The sequence below is a fragment of the Dasypus novemcinctus genome, chromosome 3 (assembly GCF_030445035.2).
Source record: "Dasypus novemcinctus isolate mDasNov1 chromosome 3, mDasNov1.1.hap2, whole genome shotgun sequence".
Taxonomy (NCBI): domain Eukaryota; kingdom Metazoa; phylum Chordata; class Mammalia; order Cingulata; family Dasypodidae; genus Dasypus; species Dasypus novemcinctus.
Window position 1 is genome coordinate 42,356,912 of NC_080675.1, and position 19,567 is coordinate 42,376,478.

Below are 19,567 nucleotides of genomic sequence, written 5' to 3' on the forward strand. Positions count from 1 at the left end.
TAAATGATAAAAAGATAATAATAATCGGATTGGTTAGGGGAAAAATACTTTTGTTTAGTAGCAATATTTTGACAATGCTCTTTAATCATTAATTAAAAAGGTTTGAGGTGGGGGCGTATTTGGGATGTGGAGCTGCCCTGGATGGCGCCTCGGGGATGATCACCGGACATCGTGGATCCTCACAGGGCCCACTGGATGGAATGGAGGAGAGTATGGGCCATGATGTGGACCATTGTCTGTGAGGTGCAGAGGTGCCCAAAGATGTACTTACCAAATCCAATGGATGTGTCATGATGATGGGAACGAGTGTTGTTGGGGGGGGAGAGGGGGGGTGGGGGGGGTGGGGTTGAATGGGACCTCACATATATATTTTTAATGTAATATTATTACAAAGTCAATAAAAAAAAAAATAATGTAAGTTATCGGTGGTAGGGTGAGATGTTATATATGTTTGTTTGATGCTATGTATGTTTTGTAAGTTCACAACTATTATACATTTATTGTTTATGTATGTTTATGTATGAGTGGTATATTTCAATAAATTAAAACAACAACAACAACAAAGTCCCTTATTTAGAAACACACAGAAAAATATTTATGGATGAAAAATGCGATGTTGGAAATGTGCTTTAAACTATGTGTCACCCCCCCCCCCAGATAAAGTGTAATGGGGAAAATATATAAAGCGAGACTGACAAAATGCTGACAGAGTTGATACTAAATGATCGGTACATGAGAATTCACGATACTATTTTCTCTGCTTTTGTCTATTTGAAAATTTCTATAATATAAAGGAATATTTTTGGTTGTTGTTTTTTTTTTAAGTCCACTTGCTATTGAAGAAAAGGGCTTTCTTTTCCCCCAGAAAGCCTTTTGAATGCTTTAGAACTAGAGCCAATTCACATTGTTTCTTTGGTCAATTGGCTAAAAGAGGGGCATCTGTAGCCTCTTCTAGGTGAATTTCAGCATGTGAGGCCCAGGGCCAGAAGACAGGAGAGAAGGAAGACCAGAAGGGAGAAAAGCTATGAATTTAGGTAAAGGAATTATCAGGGCTTGGTTTTTCTGCATCTACATAGCATGTATTACATCTCAACCTGTATAAGTTAAGTCACTGCTCTCACTTCTTGGATGATGAAATGTTGGAGCTGAAAGAAATTAGAGAAAATAACTAAGTGGACCATATATTATAAGAAGGTTATGGGTGGGCAGGAAAGGTGAGAGACTGCTCACTAAACCAGTTGGCCACCTTCCTTTCTTTCCTCCATTTCTCCCTTGCCACCCTGAGGAAATAAATAAGGCAATAAGAAGAATCCTCCATCTTTATTGTCTCTAAAAATTGAGGTCAAGGAAACTCTTTTGAAAATGGGAAGATCCAGGTTCACAGCAGTGGTGCCAGGATCTGCAGAGGAAGGAATCAAACTCAGCTAGGGTTGAGTGGTCCAGACTCCAAGTGGTCCAGACTCCTGAGTGGTCCAGACTCCAAGGACATGACTAGTATTTCAAAGAAGAAGGAGGTCAGTCAAGAATTTTCATCTCTAGTCTTAGCAAACATGTAATGCTGATGCTTCTATTGCATCCTCAGAGGATGCAAGCTGACCTTTCTGGTAATGGTGAGGGTAGGAACTGACCCAATTTCCCAGGTGCTCCTTCACCCACATGCCTGCCATGGATCTGCCTACACCCTGAAGGCAACCAACCCTCCAGGTCTTGGAGAAGAACACTGTGTGTGAGACTGTCCCAGGCCATAAGCCAGCCTCAAAAGAAGGTTGAGTGTGCAAAGGTTTCCAGATGAATCAGGAGGATCAGAGCAGGGCAGGATTCCCAGCAGCCAGCTGCTAAGTGGGGCAATCCTTCAGAGTTGGCTTCTCGGTGCGGACTGGACCTGAGAAAGCTGTAGCTCCTCCACCTGCTACTCCCACTGTATTCCTAGAAGCTCACAGCTGACATTCCACAGGCGCTCAGCTATTTTGTTATTTCGGGCCCTTGGAGACACCCAAGACCTCTTGCAGTCACTGGAGGGCAAAGAAAGAGGACGAATATGCTGGAGTGAAAACTGAGATAGAGCAACCAGTCCCCAGTCCCAGAGGGCCAGAGACAACGACCTGGAAATTTTTTAAAGTCCATCTTCACCCTGTCTTGTGTTGATCACCCTCTCGGCTCCTTGATGAAAGGAGCAAACCATTACATTCCTTTCTTCCAGGGGTTCTTAACCTGTTTTTGTGGCATGGACCCCTTTGGCAGTATGGAAAAAAGTTTATGGATTTTTTCTCATGATAATAGTTCTAAACGCATTAGATATAATACATTGGCTTAAAAGAAACTGATTGTATTGAAATGCAGCCCTGTGCTATTGTAATACATATGCTTCAAGAAGATCTGGATCTTCTATATCAAGATCCAGCACTGGGTCTAACAACTCCCAAATTTTGAAGTAGTAGTTGGCAGAAATGGCAGTCTGCGAGCAACAACCGCAACATGCTATGGAAATATTTATAATTTTAGTAGTGACAAATGCACAGCTATCACCACTTACTGTGGTTCATTGCCTACAATCAAAATTGAAGGAAAGGCTAAATTTCCGTTGGAGCTTAGTGAATTTAAAGATGAGATGAAATTATTTTCCCATCCGCATTCACAGACCCCTTGAACTCTATCCACTGACCCCCTGTGCTCCATGAACCCCAGACCAAGAACCCCGGCTTTCATTTGTTTGGGGGGAGGGAAGGGGGTCTTAGGTACTAAAGGGCTGCAGGGCTGGTACAGAGCAGTTATAGTGGTTTGTTTTTAATGGCATTGTTTTCTGATTATAAAAGTCTTGTACGACACCTGATTGGAAACAACAGTTAAGTACTGACAAAAGAAGAAGTCTATTATTTAATTGCTTTTCCTTACAGTCTTGTTTGCTTTGTTTGTGTATAAATAGATACATGGTCTTTCTCTCTTTTATACAAAACTGGGATCTAGTTGTACCTAGTTAGGGGAGGATTTTCTTTCTCTCATTAATTTTTTAAATATATAAGCAAAAAATAAATATATGACCTTTAAAAAAGTTTTAATAATAAAGAAATACCTAGGCATTTCCAATGTATAAAGATATGGTTTAGTATTGCAGGTTTTTTCTCACAACATTATATTCCCAACATTTTCCTACTATTTAAACATTATTTGAAAATATATTTAGCTATATAATATTTTATCACATATTTATAGCAGTGAATGTCCTATAGAAATACAATGCAAGCCACAAATAAAATTTTCCAGTAGCCACATTTTTTAAAGTAAAAGGAACCAAGTGAAATTATTAATGAAGATAGTTTACATTCTTTTCTTATACTAAGTCTTCAAAATCCAGTTTGCACTTTATACTTGTAGCCCATCTCAACACGTACTAGCCACATTCCAAGTGCTCAATAGCCACACGTGGCCAGTACCAACCGTACTGTAAGCACAGCTTTAAAGCCAGCCTGCCTGGGTTTCAATCCCAGGTCTACCACTTATAAGCCTGAACGAGTTAATTATTATGTCTATATTCCCTCATCTGTAAAATGGTCATGATAACATTACCCACCTCTTAGATTTGTGATGATTATATGAATTAAAACATGTAAACAACAGTAGAACACATTGTAAAAGAGGTCAAACAATGTGAGCTATTATCATTTCTCCATTCTCCTATTGTTGGACATTAGGCTATTGTCACTGCTTCACACAATAGATGGTACATCAACAAACAGCCTTGAACTAAATTGGACAGAATAGACTTGAGCTGGATCAAATCACAGAACAGGAAAGAGGTTTAATCCTGGGCTTCCCCCTTTTCCCAAACTCTTGATTGCTCACTGAATTTAGGATAAGATTCAACATTGAAATTTCTACTTCTATAGTCTAACAAACAGTACTGATTTAAGCAACTATGGGAGACAGAGTTCACACTGCAAAGAGATGACTTTGCCCCACTGCTTTGTGCTGAGTGGTATTAAGAAGTATTAAAGAATTCATGAATGAAGTAGGCAAAAAACTTCAAGGAGGAGAAAAAGTATCAGAGGGCCTGCTAGTGTCCCCAACAGGGGCAGTCTTCTCTAATAGCTCTCAGAAAGCTACAAAGCTTATAGCAAAACATGGCACACAGGTATGAAGCAGCAAATAGAAAAGCAGCACTTTCCATGTTTCTAATATAATAGTCCTTGGAAAACTGGCAACATTTGGTTTTCAGGCCAACCCAAACCTGGATTCCAACATCAGGCACAAACTCAGCTACAGGGGCTACACAGCCCAGGGCACCCCGTGCCTCCCCCCCCGCCACACACGCTGCCTCCCACACACCTGAAGTACTTGCCGCTCAGGGGCTCCAGACCCTCGGCCAGGGCACAGTGCAGGCTGGTCTGCGCCCCCTCCCGCGCCGACTTGAGGAAGGGGGAGAAGAGCCGCCAGAGCAGGCAGAGCAGGAAGGAGTGTCGGACCAGCTCGGAGCGGACGACGCCAGGGTGCACCACGTAGGTGGTGACCCCTGAACCTATGGCAAAGAGGGCACAGTTAGACTAGGGACACAGCCAAGCCCAGGATCTGAACTCCAGCCCTTGCTCCCTGACTCGGGCAGTGCCAGCTCTGTGGCTCAGCTCACCACATGAACCTCCGCAAATGGCACACAGGAGGAAGCACCCTGCTTTAAAGGCAAAATACATCTGTTCCAGTCCAGACTTCTTCACTTTCCATAAAACCTTGGGCCCACCACTTCTACAGACCTCTGTCCTAACCCAGCCTAAACTAATAATACCTAATTTGCCTGTTACAAAAAGTTCTTGTGCCAACCAAATGAGATAACTGATGTGAGACAAGATAAGGCATCAGAATAAGGTAACTCTATGAGGTTCCTAAACCCTATTCAATTTTAAGCTTCCCAAACGCAAGGACTGTTTTTATTCCATTTACAGCCTCATTCTCAGTGCACAGAGCTACCCCCAGAAATACACGTTTGACAGCCCAACTTCCAAGGATTCTACTAACCTCTAATCTGGACAGAGGACTCTGTTTTTGTTATCTTGCCTCTGGCCCTTTCTAGGGACTCACCTTGGAGCCTCTTGGCCAGTTCACGAGTGAAAAGCACGTTGGCCAGCTTGCTGTGGCAATAGGCAAAACTTCGGCTGTAATACTTCTCACCCTGGAGGTTGTGGAAGCAAATCTTGCCAGCGTGGTGGACTATCGATGACAGGTTCACCACCCGTGCAGGAGCAGACTCCTTCAGCCGCTCCAGGAGCAGGTAGGTGAGAAGGAAGTGGCCTGGGAGGAGAGCCAGCAGGGGAGAGTGAAGGGGGTGAGGCAGCCCCGGGTGGGGGTCTAGTGTTAGCTTACTACCTTCTGGGTGTGAACACATTTTGATGCCAAATAAGGAACTCAGTGCTAATGACGAGTCATTCTGAGTTAGTAGATTCCTAAAGGCGCTGGCCAGAGCTAGACTGTAAGTAAGGTAATAGACCTAATCTAGATTTATTTGTTCCTCTACCCTTATCCCAGTCAGGAGAAATATACACCTGCTAGCTTCTGATTCTCCCTCTGGCCATGGTCAAACAACAGTGGGCCCAGTACGGAAGGAAGAATGAAATAGGGCAAAATAACGTTTGCCGAGAATCAAAGGACATGTTCCATTCTCTCCTCACTCGAGCCATCACCTTGAACTCTGAACCCTAGCCTGTCTCTTCCCTCAGATCCTCAAGGTTTGCCTGCCTCTGTGGACCACACCCTGGGCTGCCTTGGTCCTCAGCTATGGACATGACCTCTCCAGCCAAATCTACACTCCGGCACCCCCAGGCCTGGCCTGGCCTGGCAAGCCTTGCACTGTCATGGTCCCATCCAAGTATGCCATTCTTCCTCGTGGTATCTCCCGGGATGGGGGGTTTCTTAATGATGTGGATAGGAGGCTCTCACTTTTGGAGACTGATCAGGAAAGGGGCAATGAACTACAAGCCACTCCATCCAGTCCATTAGAAAGCTAGGTGCTATGAGGACACTGGGCATTCTGGCACTGGTATAGGGTCATCTCCCTAGTGAGAACGAGGTGGGGTGTGCCTCATTTTCCAGCCACTCATAGGTACTTACCCAGGTGGTTGACACCGAGTTGTGTCTCAAAGCCGTCAGCTGTCCTAGAATATGAGCACATCATCACTCCCGCATTGTTGATGAGGACATGGAGCTGCTTTTCCTCTGTAAAGCACAACCAGAGACCGGGGGATAGCAAGGAGACTGCTGGTTCTTGTCACAGCCCCGAGTTTTTGCCCCTTGTTTTTTTGTTGTTGTTGTTTATTTTTAGCTTCTTATTTTAAAATACGTTCTAACTTACGGGACAGTTACAAAAATAATACAAACCCCATACAGAGAACTTCAACAACCCCTACCCCACCAGATACCCAGATCCCCCAATTTTAACTTTTTTTGGCCACATTTGCTATATCATTGTTTCTTTCCATCTATCAATCCATTTTCTGAACACTTAAGTATAGGTTGTATACATCATGCTCCTTGAGCACTTAATACTGCCATGTCCATTACCCAAGACCAAGGATAGTCACTTATATACCCACCTTAAGTACGGTTATCAAGTTCAGGCAATTTAACATTGATATAAAGCTTCCAGTTAATATTCCAATGTTTTCATATATCCCAAATGGTTTCCCTTTAAGCCTTTTCTCCTCCCTTGCTAGAACCCATCCAGGATCATGCATTGCATTTAATTGTCATTTTCTCTTTAGTTGCTCTTTCTTTCTTTCTTTTTTGTTTGTTGTTTTGTTTTGTTTTTTTAAGATTTATTTATTAGTTTTATTTCTCTCCCCTCCCCCTCCCCCCAACCCCCCCATTGTCTATTCTCTGTGTCCATTTTGCTGCGTGTTCTTCTTTGTCCGAGTCTGTTGTTGTCACCGGCACGGGAATCTGTATTCCTTTTTGTTGCGTCATCTTGTTGTGTCAGCTCTCCCTGTGTGCGGCGCCATTCCTGGGCAGGCTGCACTTTCTTTCGCACTGGGCGTTCTCCTTATGGGGCGCACTACTTGCGTGTGGGGCTCCCCTATGCGGGGACACCCCTGTACTCTTTGCACACATCAGCACTGCGCGTGGGCCAGCTCCACACGGGTCAAGGGGGCCCAGGGTTTGAACTGCAGGTAGATGGACGTCCTTCCAATGGGCCAAGTCCGCTTCCCCTTTCTTTCTTTCTTGATTTAGTTGTGGGAACATATATATAATATAGACTTTCCCATCTCAACCACTACCAAACATAACACTCATCGGGATTCATTATATTCACAACATTGTGTTACCCTAATCACCTCCCATTACTAAACCTTTCCCAAATTCCCAAACGGAAACCTGACCAACATTATTCATTACTTCTCAATTCCTCCTATCCTCTCTCCCCACCCCAGCAACCTGCTCTAATTTCTGTCTCTGTCCCCTTACGTACTCTCTGGTATTTTCTTTGTAAATACTATGAGGCTTAAATTTAACATCCTAAATCTATAAAAAATAATGTTTGTTTTGGTACCAACTTAACTTCAACAATATACACAAACTATATTCCTGTACCCTTCTGACTCCCCACCTTTATATAGTTTCTGTTATAAATAACGTGTTTACACAATAAGAGTTCAAAAACACTGATTTATCATTACATTTTATGCATTTGCCTTTTAGATCTTGCAGAAAGAAAAAAGTAGAGATACACATCAAAAATGCAATAGTACTGGCATTTATATTTACCCCTGTCATTACCCTCACTCGAGATCCTTATTTCTTCACATTGCCAGATCACATGGCAACTCTATATTCAGCTTCCTTAGGAACTGCCCAACAGTCCTCCACAGTGGCTGTACCATTCTGCATTCCCACCAACAGTGAAGGAATGTTCCTCTCCCTCCACATCCTCTCCAACACCTGTAGTTTTCTGACTTTTTAATACTGGCCATTCCAACAGGTATGAAATATCTCTTTGTAGCCTTGACTTGCATTTCCATAATGCAAGTCTAGCGGCGTTGAACATTTTTTCATGTGTTTTATCGCCATTTGTATTTCTTCTCTGGACAAATGTCTGTTCAAGTTTTGCCCATTTTTTAATTAGGTAGTTTGTCTTCTTATTGTCAAGTTGTAGTATCTTTATATATCATGGATATTAAACTGTTATTGGATATTTAATTGTCAAATATTTTCTTTCATTGAGTCCCTCTGAGCATGTTTAGAACACTTATTTTTTTAAGTCTTTGTCTGGAATGTCTCGGGTCCAGTCCTCCTCATTGATGGTTTCTAATGCTTTAATCCTCTCCTTTGCCTGAGTCATAACATCCTGTTTAAACATTTTGTATGTTTTGTAACTTTTTGTTGAAACCTGGACATTTTGATATCTTAATGTGCTGTCACTGAAATCTAGACTCACTTGCCACCAAACAGATTGGGCCAGATATAGATGCTTCTAGTATGTGTACAAGGGTTTCCTGTGGAACTGGGCCCAGAGATCCATACTGTGAACGTGGGCCAATGTTGCACTGACCCAGTGAGGGGATGGAGGGGGTGCCAGCTGGGATATCACATGATCCTACCACCTTTTTTTGGGGGGGGGAGGTACTAGGGCTGGGGATTGAACCTGGGACCACGTATGTGGGAAGTCAGCACTCAACCACTGAGCCACATTGACTCCCTGAGTTGTTTTTTTTTTTGTTTGTTTTGCTTGTTGTTTGTTTTTGTTTTTATAGGAGGCACTGGGAGCCAAACCCAGGACCTCCCACATAGGAGGTGGGAGCTCAACTACTTTAGCCACATCTGCTCCCCCTACTGCTTTTTTATTTTTTTAAATTTATTTATTTATTCCCCCCTCATTGTTTGCACTCACTGTCTGTTCATTGTGTGCTTGTTTTGTTTTTGTTTTATTTAGGAGGCACCAGGAACTGAAGCCAGGACATCCCATGTGGGAGGGAGGCACACAATGTCCTTAGCTACCTCAACTCCCTGCTTATTGCATCTTTCATTATGTTTCCTTGTTGTGTCACCTTGTTGCATCATCTTGTTGCATCAGCTCACTGTGCCAGCCTGTCACATCAGTTCACTGTCTTGCTTGTCTTCTTTTTTTTTTTTTAAAGATTTATTTATTTTCTCCCCTCCCTCTACGCAGGGGACACTCCTGCATGGCAGGGCACTCCTTGTGCACATCAGCACTGCACATGGGCCAGCTCCACACGGGTCAAGGAGGCCCTGGGTTTGAACCATGGACCTCCCATGTGATAGGCAGATGCCCTATCCATTGGTCCAAGTCCATTCCCCTCCTACTGCTTTTAGGTAGCCTTTTTCTTGATTTGGTGATTGCCCTGTCACTGCAGTCATTTAAATGGTTTCTAGAGCTTTGAGAAAGATGTTTCTGCCAGTCCTTGCTGGTTGTTCAAAGTTTCTGTGCAGGGATGGAGCCCTGAAGCATCTCACTCTGACATCTTGATCCTTGCCCCTTGCTTTTGTTCATGAGCTGTTCTTGCTGGGGCAAGGTTGCTTTGATAGGAGTCACTCACTCTGCCTTCAGCACTATCCCCACTTAGACCTTTCTTAGCGATATTCAATAACCATTGTCCCCAGGAACAAACCTGTCAGGTTTCTAATTTTAGTTACTCATATCTTCCTTGACAGCATTCATACATTCCTTCCTTCCTTCATTCTTCAAGTGTGTTCTGAGGACCGATGCTGGGCCAGGTCCACTTCGCTGGGCACTAAGAAGACAGGCATGGTCCCTCTGTTCTGCAGGCAGAAACTGGTCACTTTCTAAGATTCAGATGAACTATAGCCACAACACTACCTCATCTAGTGCCCATGGCTACAGAAGGTTGGTTCTCAGGATGAAAGAAGAGAGTGGCATTAGGGCCACCCCTTGATGCCCAGGTGCAGGTTCAGACAGAGAGCTGACACCTTCAACATTCCCCCTGCTGAGGCAAAAAGAAGAAAGGATCCTGCCCAGCTCATCCACCTGCCATGCCCGTCCTGCTGGTTCGTGTGGCAGAACCTGTCCAGTGGGATCAATGATGGTTTTTATGGAAAGACCGTAGATGGTCCAGGGTGGAGCAGCCAGTCCCACTCATAGCTTCCTGCCTTGCTAGCTATCCACCAGGCCCTTACCTGCCAAAAAGCCCGCAGCAAAGGCCCGGATAGATTTGGTGTCTGATAGGTCCAGTTTCCGTACGAGTACCTGGGAGTTCTTTGTATCTGCTCGAATTTCACTGGCAGCAGACTCCCCCTTCAGTACATCTCGGCAAGCAATGTATACTCGGGCTCCTGGAGCCAAAACAAAGAGAGAGCAATGTTCTCAGATCCTAGGCTGAAAAAGACACACATAAAGTGAGCTTAGGATTAGTGGCCAGAGCCTTCTCCCAACCATCCGTAAAGCAGTGAGTGGTCATATTGCCACTTCAGGATTCTCACAGGTAGTACTGCTCAGTCTTGTGGCTATTAGCTTAACCCCAGGCTGAGAAAACTCATGTTCACACTTTGCCAGAAGCCATTGCTATTTAATGTTGCTTAGTATCCCCTTTGAGAATAACTGACTGGACCAATATTATACATGGACATCATTGTTTTCTTGACTTTATATAGTAGAGAAGGAGCAGGAAGGAATAGTTAAGGTGACAGAGTACGTTGGTGTCACAGCTGGACTTGAATCCCAGGTTCCTGGAATTCCTGGTCAGAGCCTCCCAGCCTCAGAGGAAAGACAAGGATATGTGGGGCAAAGCCACTAGTGGCAAGGGCAGGAGGCACTGCCCTGTGAAGACTGAAGCAGAAGGGCTCACCTCTGCGAGCGAGCTCTCTGGCCGTCTCCTTGCCAATGCCCGTGTTAGCGCCGGTAATCACCACGACCTTCCCAGGAAGCTGCACATTGGTTCTACAAACCCCACCAGCAAAGAACTTCCTACAGACAAGGGTAAAAAGAGCATTCATGCACCATCCTTCCCAGCCCCAGACTGAGCTATTCGTTTAATTCGTAGTCAGGAGACCCGAAGAAGCCAGTCTTCAGAGGACGGCGTTTTTCCACTGGGCAAGGAAGTTTCCTGGTCATCAGTGCAGGTTGAAGATCCTGTACCAAAAAGCTGCAAACGGTCATTGGGGCAAACAAAATAAGTGGTCCTGAGCCAAGAACAATAGAGATCTTCCTTGCCAGATAACAAAGATACCTGGCTCTTATCTCTAGAGATACCCAGAGGTCATTGTCCTCCTCTAATCTATATTCAAAACATATGTGCAGGGAGCTTTAGTGGAATTATTGGTCTTGAGCTCTAGGTCTTCAATAAGCACCATCAGCGAGCAGCTAATGAACAGCACCCTCGAGTGACCCCATGCAGAAACGCCTCTCTCGAGCTGCCTCTGAGATTTTAGAGAGCCAGCAGCTTCAGAGGCTTTCTGCATCATACTAGGGATTCTACTGCCGCCATCAAGGCACAGACTGAAAATCTCCCTTGTTCAGACATCTGTGTATACAATACCCTTTAAACACAGAGTTGACTTGTAAAGTTCCAAAATAGAGGACTGGAAGCAGGCAGAACCAATATGTCCTAAGCATCATCAACGTGCCAGGCACTAGACTAGGCCCTTCACATATGTAATTTTATAAAAAATAATTTATTTTTAATTGTGGTAAAATATATATAACATGAAAATCATTTTAACTATTTTATAACTAGAAAATTATTTGATACTAAGTACATTGACAATACTGTGCAACTTTTACCACGTTTCTGGACTATTTTCATCATCCCAAACAAAACTCATATTCATTTAGCAATAACTCTCCATCCCCATATCCCAACCCTTAGTAACCACTATTCTGCTCTCTATCTCTATAAATTTGCTTCTTATAAATATTTCATGTAAGACAGATCATGGACTATTTGTCCTTTTGTGTCTGGCTCATTCCATTCTTCAAAGTTTATCCATGTTGTCACATGTACTAGCATTTCACTTCTTTTTATGATTGACTAATATTCCATTGTATGACTATACCATATTTTGTTTATCCATTCATTTCTTGATAGACACTCAAGTTGCTTCAACCTTTTGGCTATTGCAAATAATGCTGTGATAAACATTGGTATAGAGATATCTGCCAGAGTTCCTGCTTTCAATTCTCTTGGTTATATACTTAGAAGGGGAATTACTTTCAACCACTCTGTTACTGTCTCCACATTATACAGAAAACTGAGGCTCAAAGAAATTCAAGTCACTTGCTAAAGATGCAGAACTGAAATTTGACCCAAGTCTCTATGCAGGAACCTAGAGTCACCGTCTGTCCCGGATATGTCCTTTAACTGCCTTTATTTTCAGCAATTTTTAAATTCTCCACTCAAAACATGTCTTTGACACCTCCAGAAATCCCAAAGCAAAAGAGCCATCTCAAAATATTAGTTGAAGGTGGTCTCAAGGGAAGAAGAGTTTGTTTCCTTTCCAATGGGCCCTGTGCTCACGAGTCCCTTGCCCATGACCACCCGTGATAACCCACAGGGCCAGAGGAAAAAGGAAGATCTTCGGAGAAGCCCAGGGAAGTAGAGTGAAAGAGCAAGTCCTCCCACCTAATTAATCTGTCAAGTTACTTAGTAAAGTCATCCTTGCGCCAGCATCAGAATTCAAGCCAGTGCCTCCTCCTCCAGCCCCAGGGGCTTCCTTCTCCTTTTCCACCCTGGTATCCATAACCACCACTTCCTTCCTGCTTTTTCTACCCTTTCTCTCCTCCAGGCTCCATCCCTTTCTCTTCTTTCAGAAGCCAAGAACAGGCTCCTGATTCAGAGCTATATAAAACATTTTATGAGTTGCTGAATTAAGACAAACCTGATGGCTGGAGTTGTCATGAACAGGAAAGAAAGGAAGGAGATGAGCAGTCCCAAGATAAGCAGCATCTTTCCAACTTTAGTTGCTGCTGCTCCAGCTCCGTCCCTAACTATGGCTCAGGCTCCAGCTCTTGGTCTGGCTGCAACTCTCCTCTGCTTCTTACTCCTCTCCTCCTGGCGTTCAGCAACAGCCTGACTCTAGGTACATCCCAGAATCCTCTTTAAATCCGAGAGCTGTCAGAGCACAGCCTGCTGGGAGATGTAGTCCACCACCCAGCCCAGCCGGAGGTGATGGAGGAAAGGTTAGAACCTCCCAAATACCAGTAAAGAAAATGTGGGGAACTTCTGTCTCCTAACTCCCACCCTCAATTATCTCTCGTATCTAGGGAATGTGTTCTCCCAACCACCCACACCTCTACTCCTGCAAGGTAGAATATTTTAAGCTTGTGATGTTTGAAATGCAAATATATCTAAAATAGAAGGGTAAGGAAGAAACCCCCAGAATAACGGCTAGAGAATTCCAGAGAGTGGTTACCCTTGGTGGCGAAAGGGTAGTGGCTGGGAGGAGCATGAACTCCTGGGGGCTGGCAGTATTCTGTTCTTCCATATAGGGGCTGATTACACAGGTGAACTCCCTTTGTGAAAATTCATTGAGCTGTATACTTACGATTTGTGCACTTTTATGTGTTTGATCATACTTTGCTGAAGATATGACACAGATGTACGTGCCAAGGAAATGGTATAGTATTTAAGAGCATGAGCTCTAGAGCTGAACTTCCTGGTTCAAATCCCAACTCATCTGCTTATAAGCTCCATGGCCATGGGCAAGTTACTAAACCACCCTGTTAACTCAGTTTGCAGACTTGCAAAATGGGATGATAAAAATATACCCACCCCAGAGTATGTTTGAAGTATGAAATTGTTAAATAGGTAGAGTACTTGAAAGAGAAGCTAGCACATAGAAAATACCATATAAGAATTGACTGTTATGATTAGCTGATAGATTCCTGTCTCTTGTGCTATACCACCTGCTTTACTCAAGGTTTGGTCTCTTTCTGCCTCTCCTGCTCTGGCTCCAGTTTCCTGAAGTAATAATGTCAGCTGCAAAAACCTCAAAGTCCCAAAAGCCCCTGAGGAGAGTTTTTCGAGGCATTGTGCTATGTTGGCCTCTGAGAATATGGTGTCCACTGGGCCAATGCGACCATGATGATTGAGCAGACTCCTTTTCCCCCATACCTGGTGACACTGGGTCTTCCATGTCTCACAGGTTATATGTGAAAACAAGACTTTTGTTGTTTTATTTCAGAGTTCTCCCTATTCCAAGTAATCAGGACTGGATTTAATCAGAGGGACAATGCCATATGATGCAAGGGACAATATATCTAATACCCCCAAATCTGGATACCTTTGTATGAATATGTTCTGGGCTCCCTATGCTACTGATTCAAATCCATGATCCCCCATATTTGTAGAGATGATACTCAATTTATCTTTTTTTTTTTAAATTTTTTTCCTCTCCCCCCACCCCCGGTTGTCTGTTGTCTGTGTCTATTTTGCTGCATGTTCTTCTTTTGTCCACTTCTGTTGTTGTCAGTGGCACAGGACTCTGTGTCTCTTTTTAGTTGCGTCATCTTGCTGCGTCAGCTCTCTGTGTGTGAGGCGCCATTCCTGGGCAGGCTAAACTCTCTTTCACGCTGGGCGGCTCTCCCTATGGGGTGCACTCCTTGCACGTGGGGCTCCCCCATGCAGGGACACCCCTGCCTGGCACGGCACTCACTGCGCACATCAGCACTGCATGTGGGCCAGCTCCACACTGGTCAAGGAGGCCCGGGGTTTGAACCGCGGACCTCCCTTGTGATAGACAGATGCCCTAACCACTGGGCCAAGTCCACTTCCTCAATTTATCTTGACTTTGTCTGACGGGCATCCCTCGTATGTGATGATTTGCTTCTTCCTTGCTGTTCTCAGAATTTTCTCTTTATCTTTGATGTTTGACATTCTATGTAGTATGTGTCTTGGAGTAGGTCTATTCAGATTTATTATCATTGGGGTATGCTGCACATCTTGTACATGTAAATTCATTTCTTTCAATGCTGTTGGCAAATTTTCAGCCATTATTTCCTTAAATATTCTTTCTGCCACTTTTCCCTTCTCTTCTTCTTCTGGAACTCCCATGACACGTATGTTATTGTATTTTGTGTTATCGTTCAACTCCTTGAGCCCTGATCAATTTTTTCCATTCTTTTCTCTCTGTTCTCTCTCTTCAATTTCAGCTGTTCTGTCTTCTGTATCACATATTCTTTCTTCTATAATTTCGAGTCTGCTGTTGTATGCCTCTAATGTGTTTTTGATTCACCTACTGTGTCTTTCATTCTCACAAGCTCTGTTATTATTCTATTCAGGTTTTCAAATTCTTCTTTCTGCTCACTCAGTGTCTTTTTTTTTAATGTTTCCCCCTCCCTCCTCCCCCACCCTGCTGTTTTGCTGTCTGTTTCCATTCACTGTGTGATTTTCTGTATCTATTTCTCTTTTCATTTTTCCTCCTCTAGGATTCACCAAAATTAAATCCTGGGGACTTCTGACGTGGTGAGAGGTTCCCTGCACCTGCGCCACCTCAGTTCCTGGTTTCTGTTGTGCTTCACCTTGACTCTCTCCTTTGTCTCTCTTTTGTTGCATCATCATCTTGCTACATGACTCACTTGCATAGGCACTTGGCTCGCCGCATGGGTACAGGCTCACCTCATGGGCACTCGCACAGGTACTCGGCTCACCATGCAGGCACTGACTCTCCATGCAGACATGCTTTCTCTTTTTCTTTTTTAACAGGAGGACCCAGAGATTGAAAGTGGGTCCTCCCATATGGTAGTTGGGAAGCCCTATCATCCGAGCCACATCTGCTTCCCTCGTTGTCTTCTTGATGTCCTTTATCTCTTTAGCCATATTGACTTTCAAGCCATTAATTTGATTTTGGAAATTTGTATGCATCTAATTGATTAGTTGTCTCAAACCCTATGTGTCTTCTGGGGCTTTTATATATTCCTTTTCTTGGACCATTTCTTCCATTTTCTTAATGTGGCTTGTAATTTTTTACTGCTATCTAGGCATCTGATTATGATGGTAAGTTTACTCAGATACTAATCTCTCTCTTTTGGAAGGAATAATGGTGGGGAGCTGTGAGTTACCACTGTTCCTTGATTCTTGGTTCAACATGTCCTGGTTCTTTAGGATTGTCCCTGTTAGTTGCTCAAATCTGGGCCCTGGACCCAGTAATGGGTTGCAAACCCACTTCCATGGGCCTTGGGAAGGGAGGCTATGAAAGCAAAAAAAAAAAAAAAAAAAAAAAAAAATCCATGTATTTAAAAAAAAAAAAAACAAAAAAATTCTGTTCCTTTTAATTTCCTTATGTATTGGAAATTCACCAGCAGAGGGGCTCTTTGGCAGCCCTCACAGTTCAAAGCCTGGTTGGGGTATGTTTGCAACAACACAGACTGAACCAGTGTGATAGAGGATCCTGCCTGGAGGCTAAGAGCCTCTTAATTCAAACTTTACCAGAGGTAGTTCTCCAACTTTTGCTGGCAGCCCCCTCCCTTTTCCTGAATAGAAAATAATTCCACTCCTCTCTGCATCCTCAGCAACCAGTCCCAGGCAGTAGAGAGGGAGATTGAGAGGATTGGATCTCTTTAGTATGGTGCAAGTTTCCAAGGCAAACAATGGTAGGGCCCCACCCAGACTGGAAGGGCTCCTGGGACACAGCAGACCAAATCTGTGGGTGAAAAGCTGAGGCAGCCTTAGGTTGTATCCTTTTCGCTCTCCTTTCCTGGGGAGGTCGATCCCTGTGGTCCCCTTTGTCTGTAGCTGCTGGTCCCAGCACCTGAGAATTCAAAAAGTGTCTTTAGGGAGAGGAGGATGCCAGCAGCTGCAGTTGCATCTTCTAGTTCAGTTTTGCCATCATGATTCTTTTTCTTTGCTTCTTTCTCTTCTGGGTAGTGTTTAGCCTTTCCCTGGTGTCCTAAACCCTAGAACATTTTTTTTCCAGACTATTTCTCCCTGTCCTCTAGCTATTTTTCAGGGAGTAAAGAGAGTCCCAAGTCTTTCTAATCTGCCATCTTCCCAGAAGTTATTATGGTTTTAATTTGCATTTCCCTAAAGACTAATGATATTGAGGATTTTTTCATAAGCTTATTTGCCATCTGTATATCTGTTTTGTGAAATATCTGTTCAAATCACTTGACCATTTTGAAAAATGAATTCTTTTCTTAATCCTGAGTTTTAAGAGTTGATTATATGTTCTGGATATAAGTCCTTTATGAGATATGATTTGCAAATATTTTCTCCCAGACTGTGGTTTCCTTTCATTAATTTAACAATGTTTTTCAAAGAGCAGAAGTTCTTAATTTTGCTGAAGTCTGACTTATCAAACTTTTCTTTCCATGGATCACGACTTTGGTATTATAAGTACCTACTATTTCTTTTTTTTTTTTTTTTTTTTTTTTTGAGGTACTGGGGCTGGGGATTGAACCCAGGACCTCGTATGTGGGAAGCCAGTGCTCAAACACTGAGCCACAATTGCTCCTCTGAGTGGGGTATTTCATTTGTTTGCTTGTTGTTTGTTTTATTTGTTTTTAGGAGGCACCAGAGACCAAACCCTGTGGGAAAAAAGTACTCAACAGCTTGAGCCACATCCACTCCTCACCTACTTCTTATCTTTTTTTTTTAAGATTTATTTTTTTTCTTTCCCCTTCCCTCCCGTTGTCTGCTCTCTTTGTCCATTCACTGTGTGTTCTTCTGCATCCACTTGCATTATCAGGCAGCACTGGGAAATTGTGTCTTTTTTATTGTGTCACCTTGCTGTGTCAGTTCTCCATGCATGCGGCGCCTCTCCTGGGTGGGCTTCACTTTTTTTTTCCACTGGGGCAGCTCTCCTGGCAGGGCTCCCTCATTGCGCATGGGACACTCCTACGAGGGGGCACCCCTGCATGGCATGGCACTCCTTGTGCATGGCAGCACTGCACATGGGCCAGCTTACCACATGGGTCAGGAGGCCCTGGGTATAGAACACTGGACATTCCATATGGCAGGCAGACTTTCTATCAGTTAAGCCAGTCCACTTCCCTACCTCTTTTCTAATTTAAAAGCTTTTTTAAAAATTTATGGAACATATATACAAAATAACCACTTCCAATTATACAATTCAATAATATTAATTATATATGCAATATTGTATGATCATCACGACCTCTCTTACCAAAATTTTCCATCACCCCAAGCAGAAACTATATGCATTAAACATTAACTCTCAATACCCTGCCCAAACCCCTGGTAACCTGTAGTTTACTTTTTTAATTTGTATATTTTGCATATTTCAATTGGCAAAATCATACAATATTTGATTTTTTGTGTCTGACTTATTTAATTCATCATGTCTTCAAAATACCTACCTCTTGAAACACTTTTCTTATGCATTCTATTACAACTCATTCTCTAGGTTTTCTCCCATGCCAGTTATCAATTTATTGCCTCTCCATTCCAGTTATCCTTTCTGCCAATCCTATGAAAATGGAGATGGGCCCTTTGAATATTGTTTTCTTTGCCATCTGGCATGATGTTAAGCTTTGCCAATTTGTGGCGCTGAAGACACACTGAAGGAGGAAAGGGATTTGCTTCCTGGTTTTGGTGTGTTAGCTTGACAGACTTCTGCAGCGTGTTTGGCTTCTCCAGCACAATGCTCCAGTAGCCCATACAGCTTCTCCAGTACTAGCTTCCACAGCACTCAGTAGTCACCAGTTTCTTCCCAGCACTGTCGCCCCCTAGTCAGTTTTGTAGATGAGTGCCTCCAGTAAGACACCTCTGTGTGGGCAACTTTCCCCAGTACCCTAAACAGTGGATTTCCAGGAAGTTCCACATGTACAGCACCACAGCACCTCCTCATTGCACATGCCTGTGCCATCTCCAACAAGATCCAGGCCTCAGCCTGGGATTGGGAGTGGGAACTCTTCCTTGGGAGATCTATCTCAGTCTCAGGTACTGGCTATTATATATTTCTAAAATTTTGTATTGTATTATATTGCATTATATTATATTAATTTTATTACATCTACTATTCTTATCTTTTGAGCTCTCTTTATTTCTTAGTAGCTCGCAGGTTGGCAAACCACTGTCCATGGCAAACCTGGCCCACTGCCTGTTTTTGTAAATAAGGCCTTATTGGAACAAAGTCATGTTCATTTGTTTACATATTGTCTATGGTTGTTTTCACACTACAACAGAAGAGTTGAGCAGTTCCAACAGAGAGTATATGCCCCTAACGCCTAAAATATTTATTTTTCTTTATTTATAAAGTTTGACGATCCCTGTATTAGCCAGTCCCTCATTATTCCAATCCCCTGTTATAATTAATAATTCTATATTAACTATTAATATTAATGCATGGTTTCTCTCTTCTGTTTGGATGTAATCTGATACATCTCTAAACTCTCCAGCCCTTATTTCCCAATCCATTTTCTGGGTCCCCTTCCTCTACCCATCTCTCAATGTCAGCGGTCCCCAAGGCCCTCCTTCTTGCTTTTTGCACCAGCCTCTCTAAGCAACCTCAACTACTCTACCAGCTTCAATTATCTGATTTAATCAATGGTTTTTAATCTGGCTTCTATGGTGGACTCCAATGGGTCTATCTACTGCCTGAAATTACATACAAATTTTGTGTGGATATGAATATGGACATATGTACGTGGAGAAGTTTT

General features: G+C 43.2%; 1 protein-coding gene across 1 annotated transcript; it reads right to left on the reverse strand.

The window, feature by feature from the left end:
- Positions 1-1,303: 1,303 nt before the first annotated feature.
- RDH12 (retinol dehydrogenase 12) lies at positions 1,304-13,063 on the reverse strand. The gene is made up of 7 exons (XM_004477312.5): positions 12,829-13,063; positions 10,800-10,918; positions 10,132-10,287; positions 6,094-6,198; positions 5,068-5,277; positions 4,324-4,513; positions 1,304-2,012 (listed from the first exon to the last, which is right to left on the reverse strand). Exons 1-7 carry the CDS (start codon positions 12,894-12,896, stop codon positions 1,910-1,912), a joined length of 951 nt encoding a protein of 316 aa, XP_004477369.1. The 5' UTR covers positions 12,897-13,063; the 3' UTR covers positions 1,304-1,909.
- Positions 13,064-19,567: the final 6,504 nt, after the last annotated feature.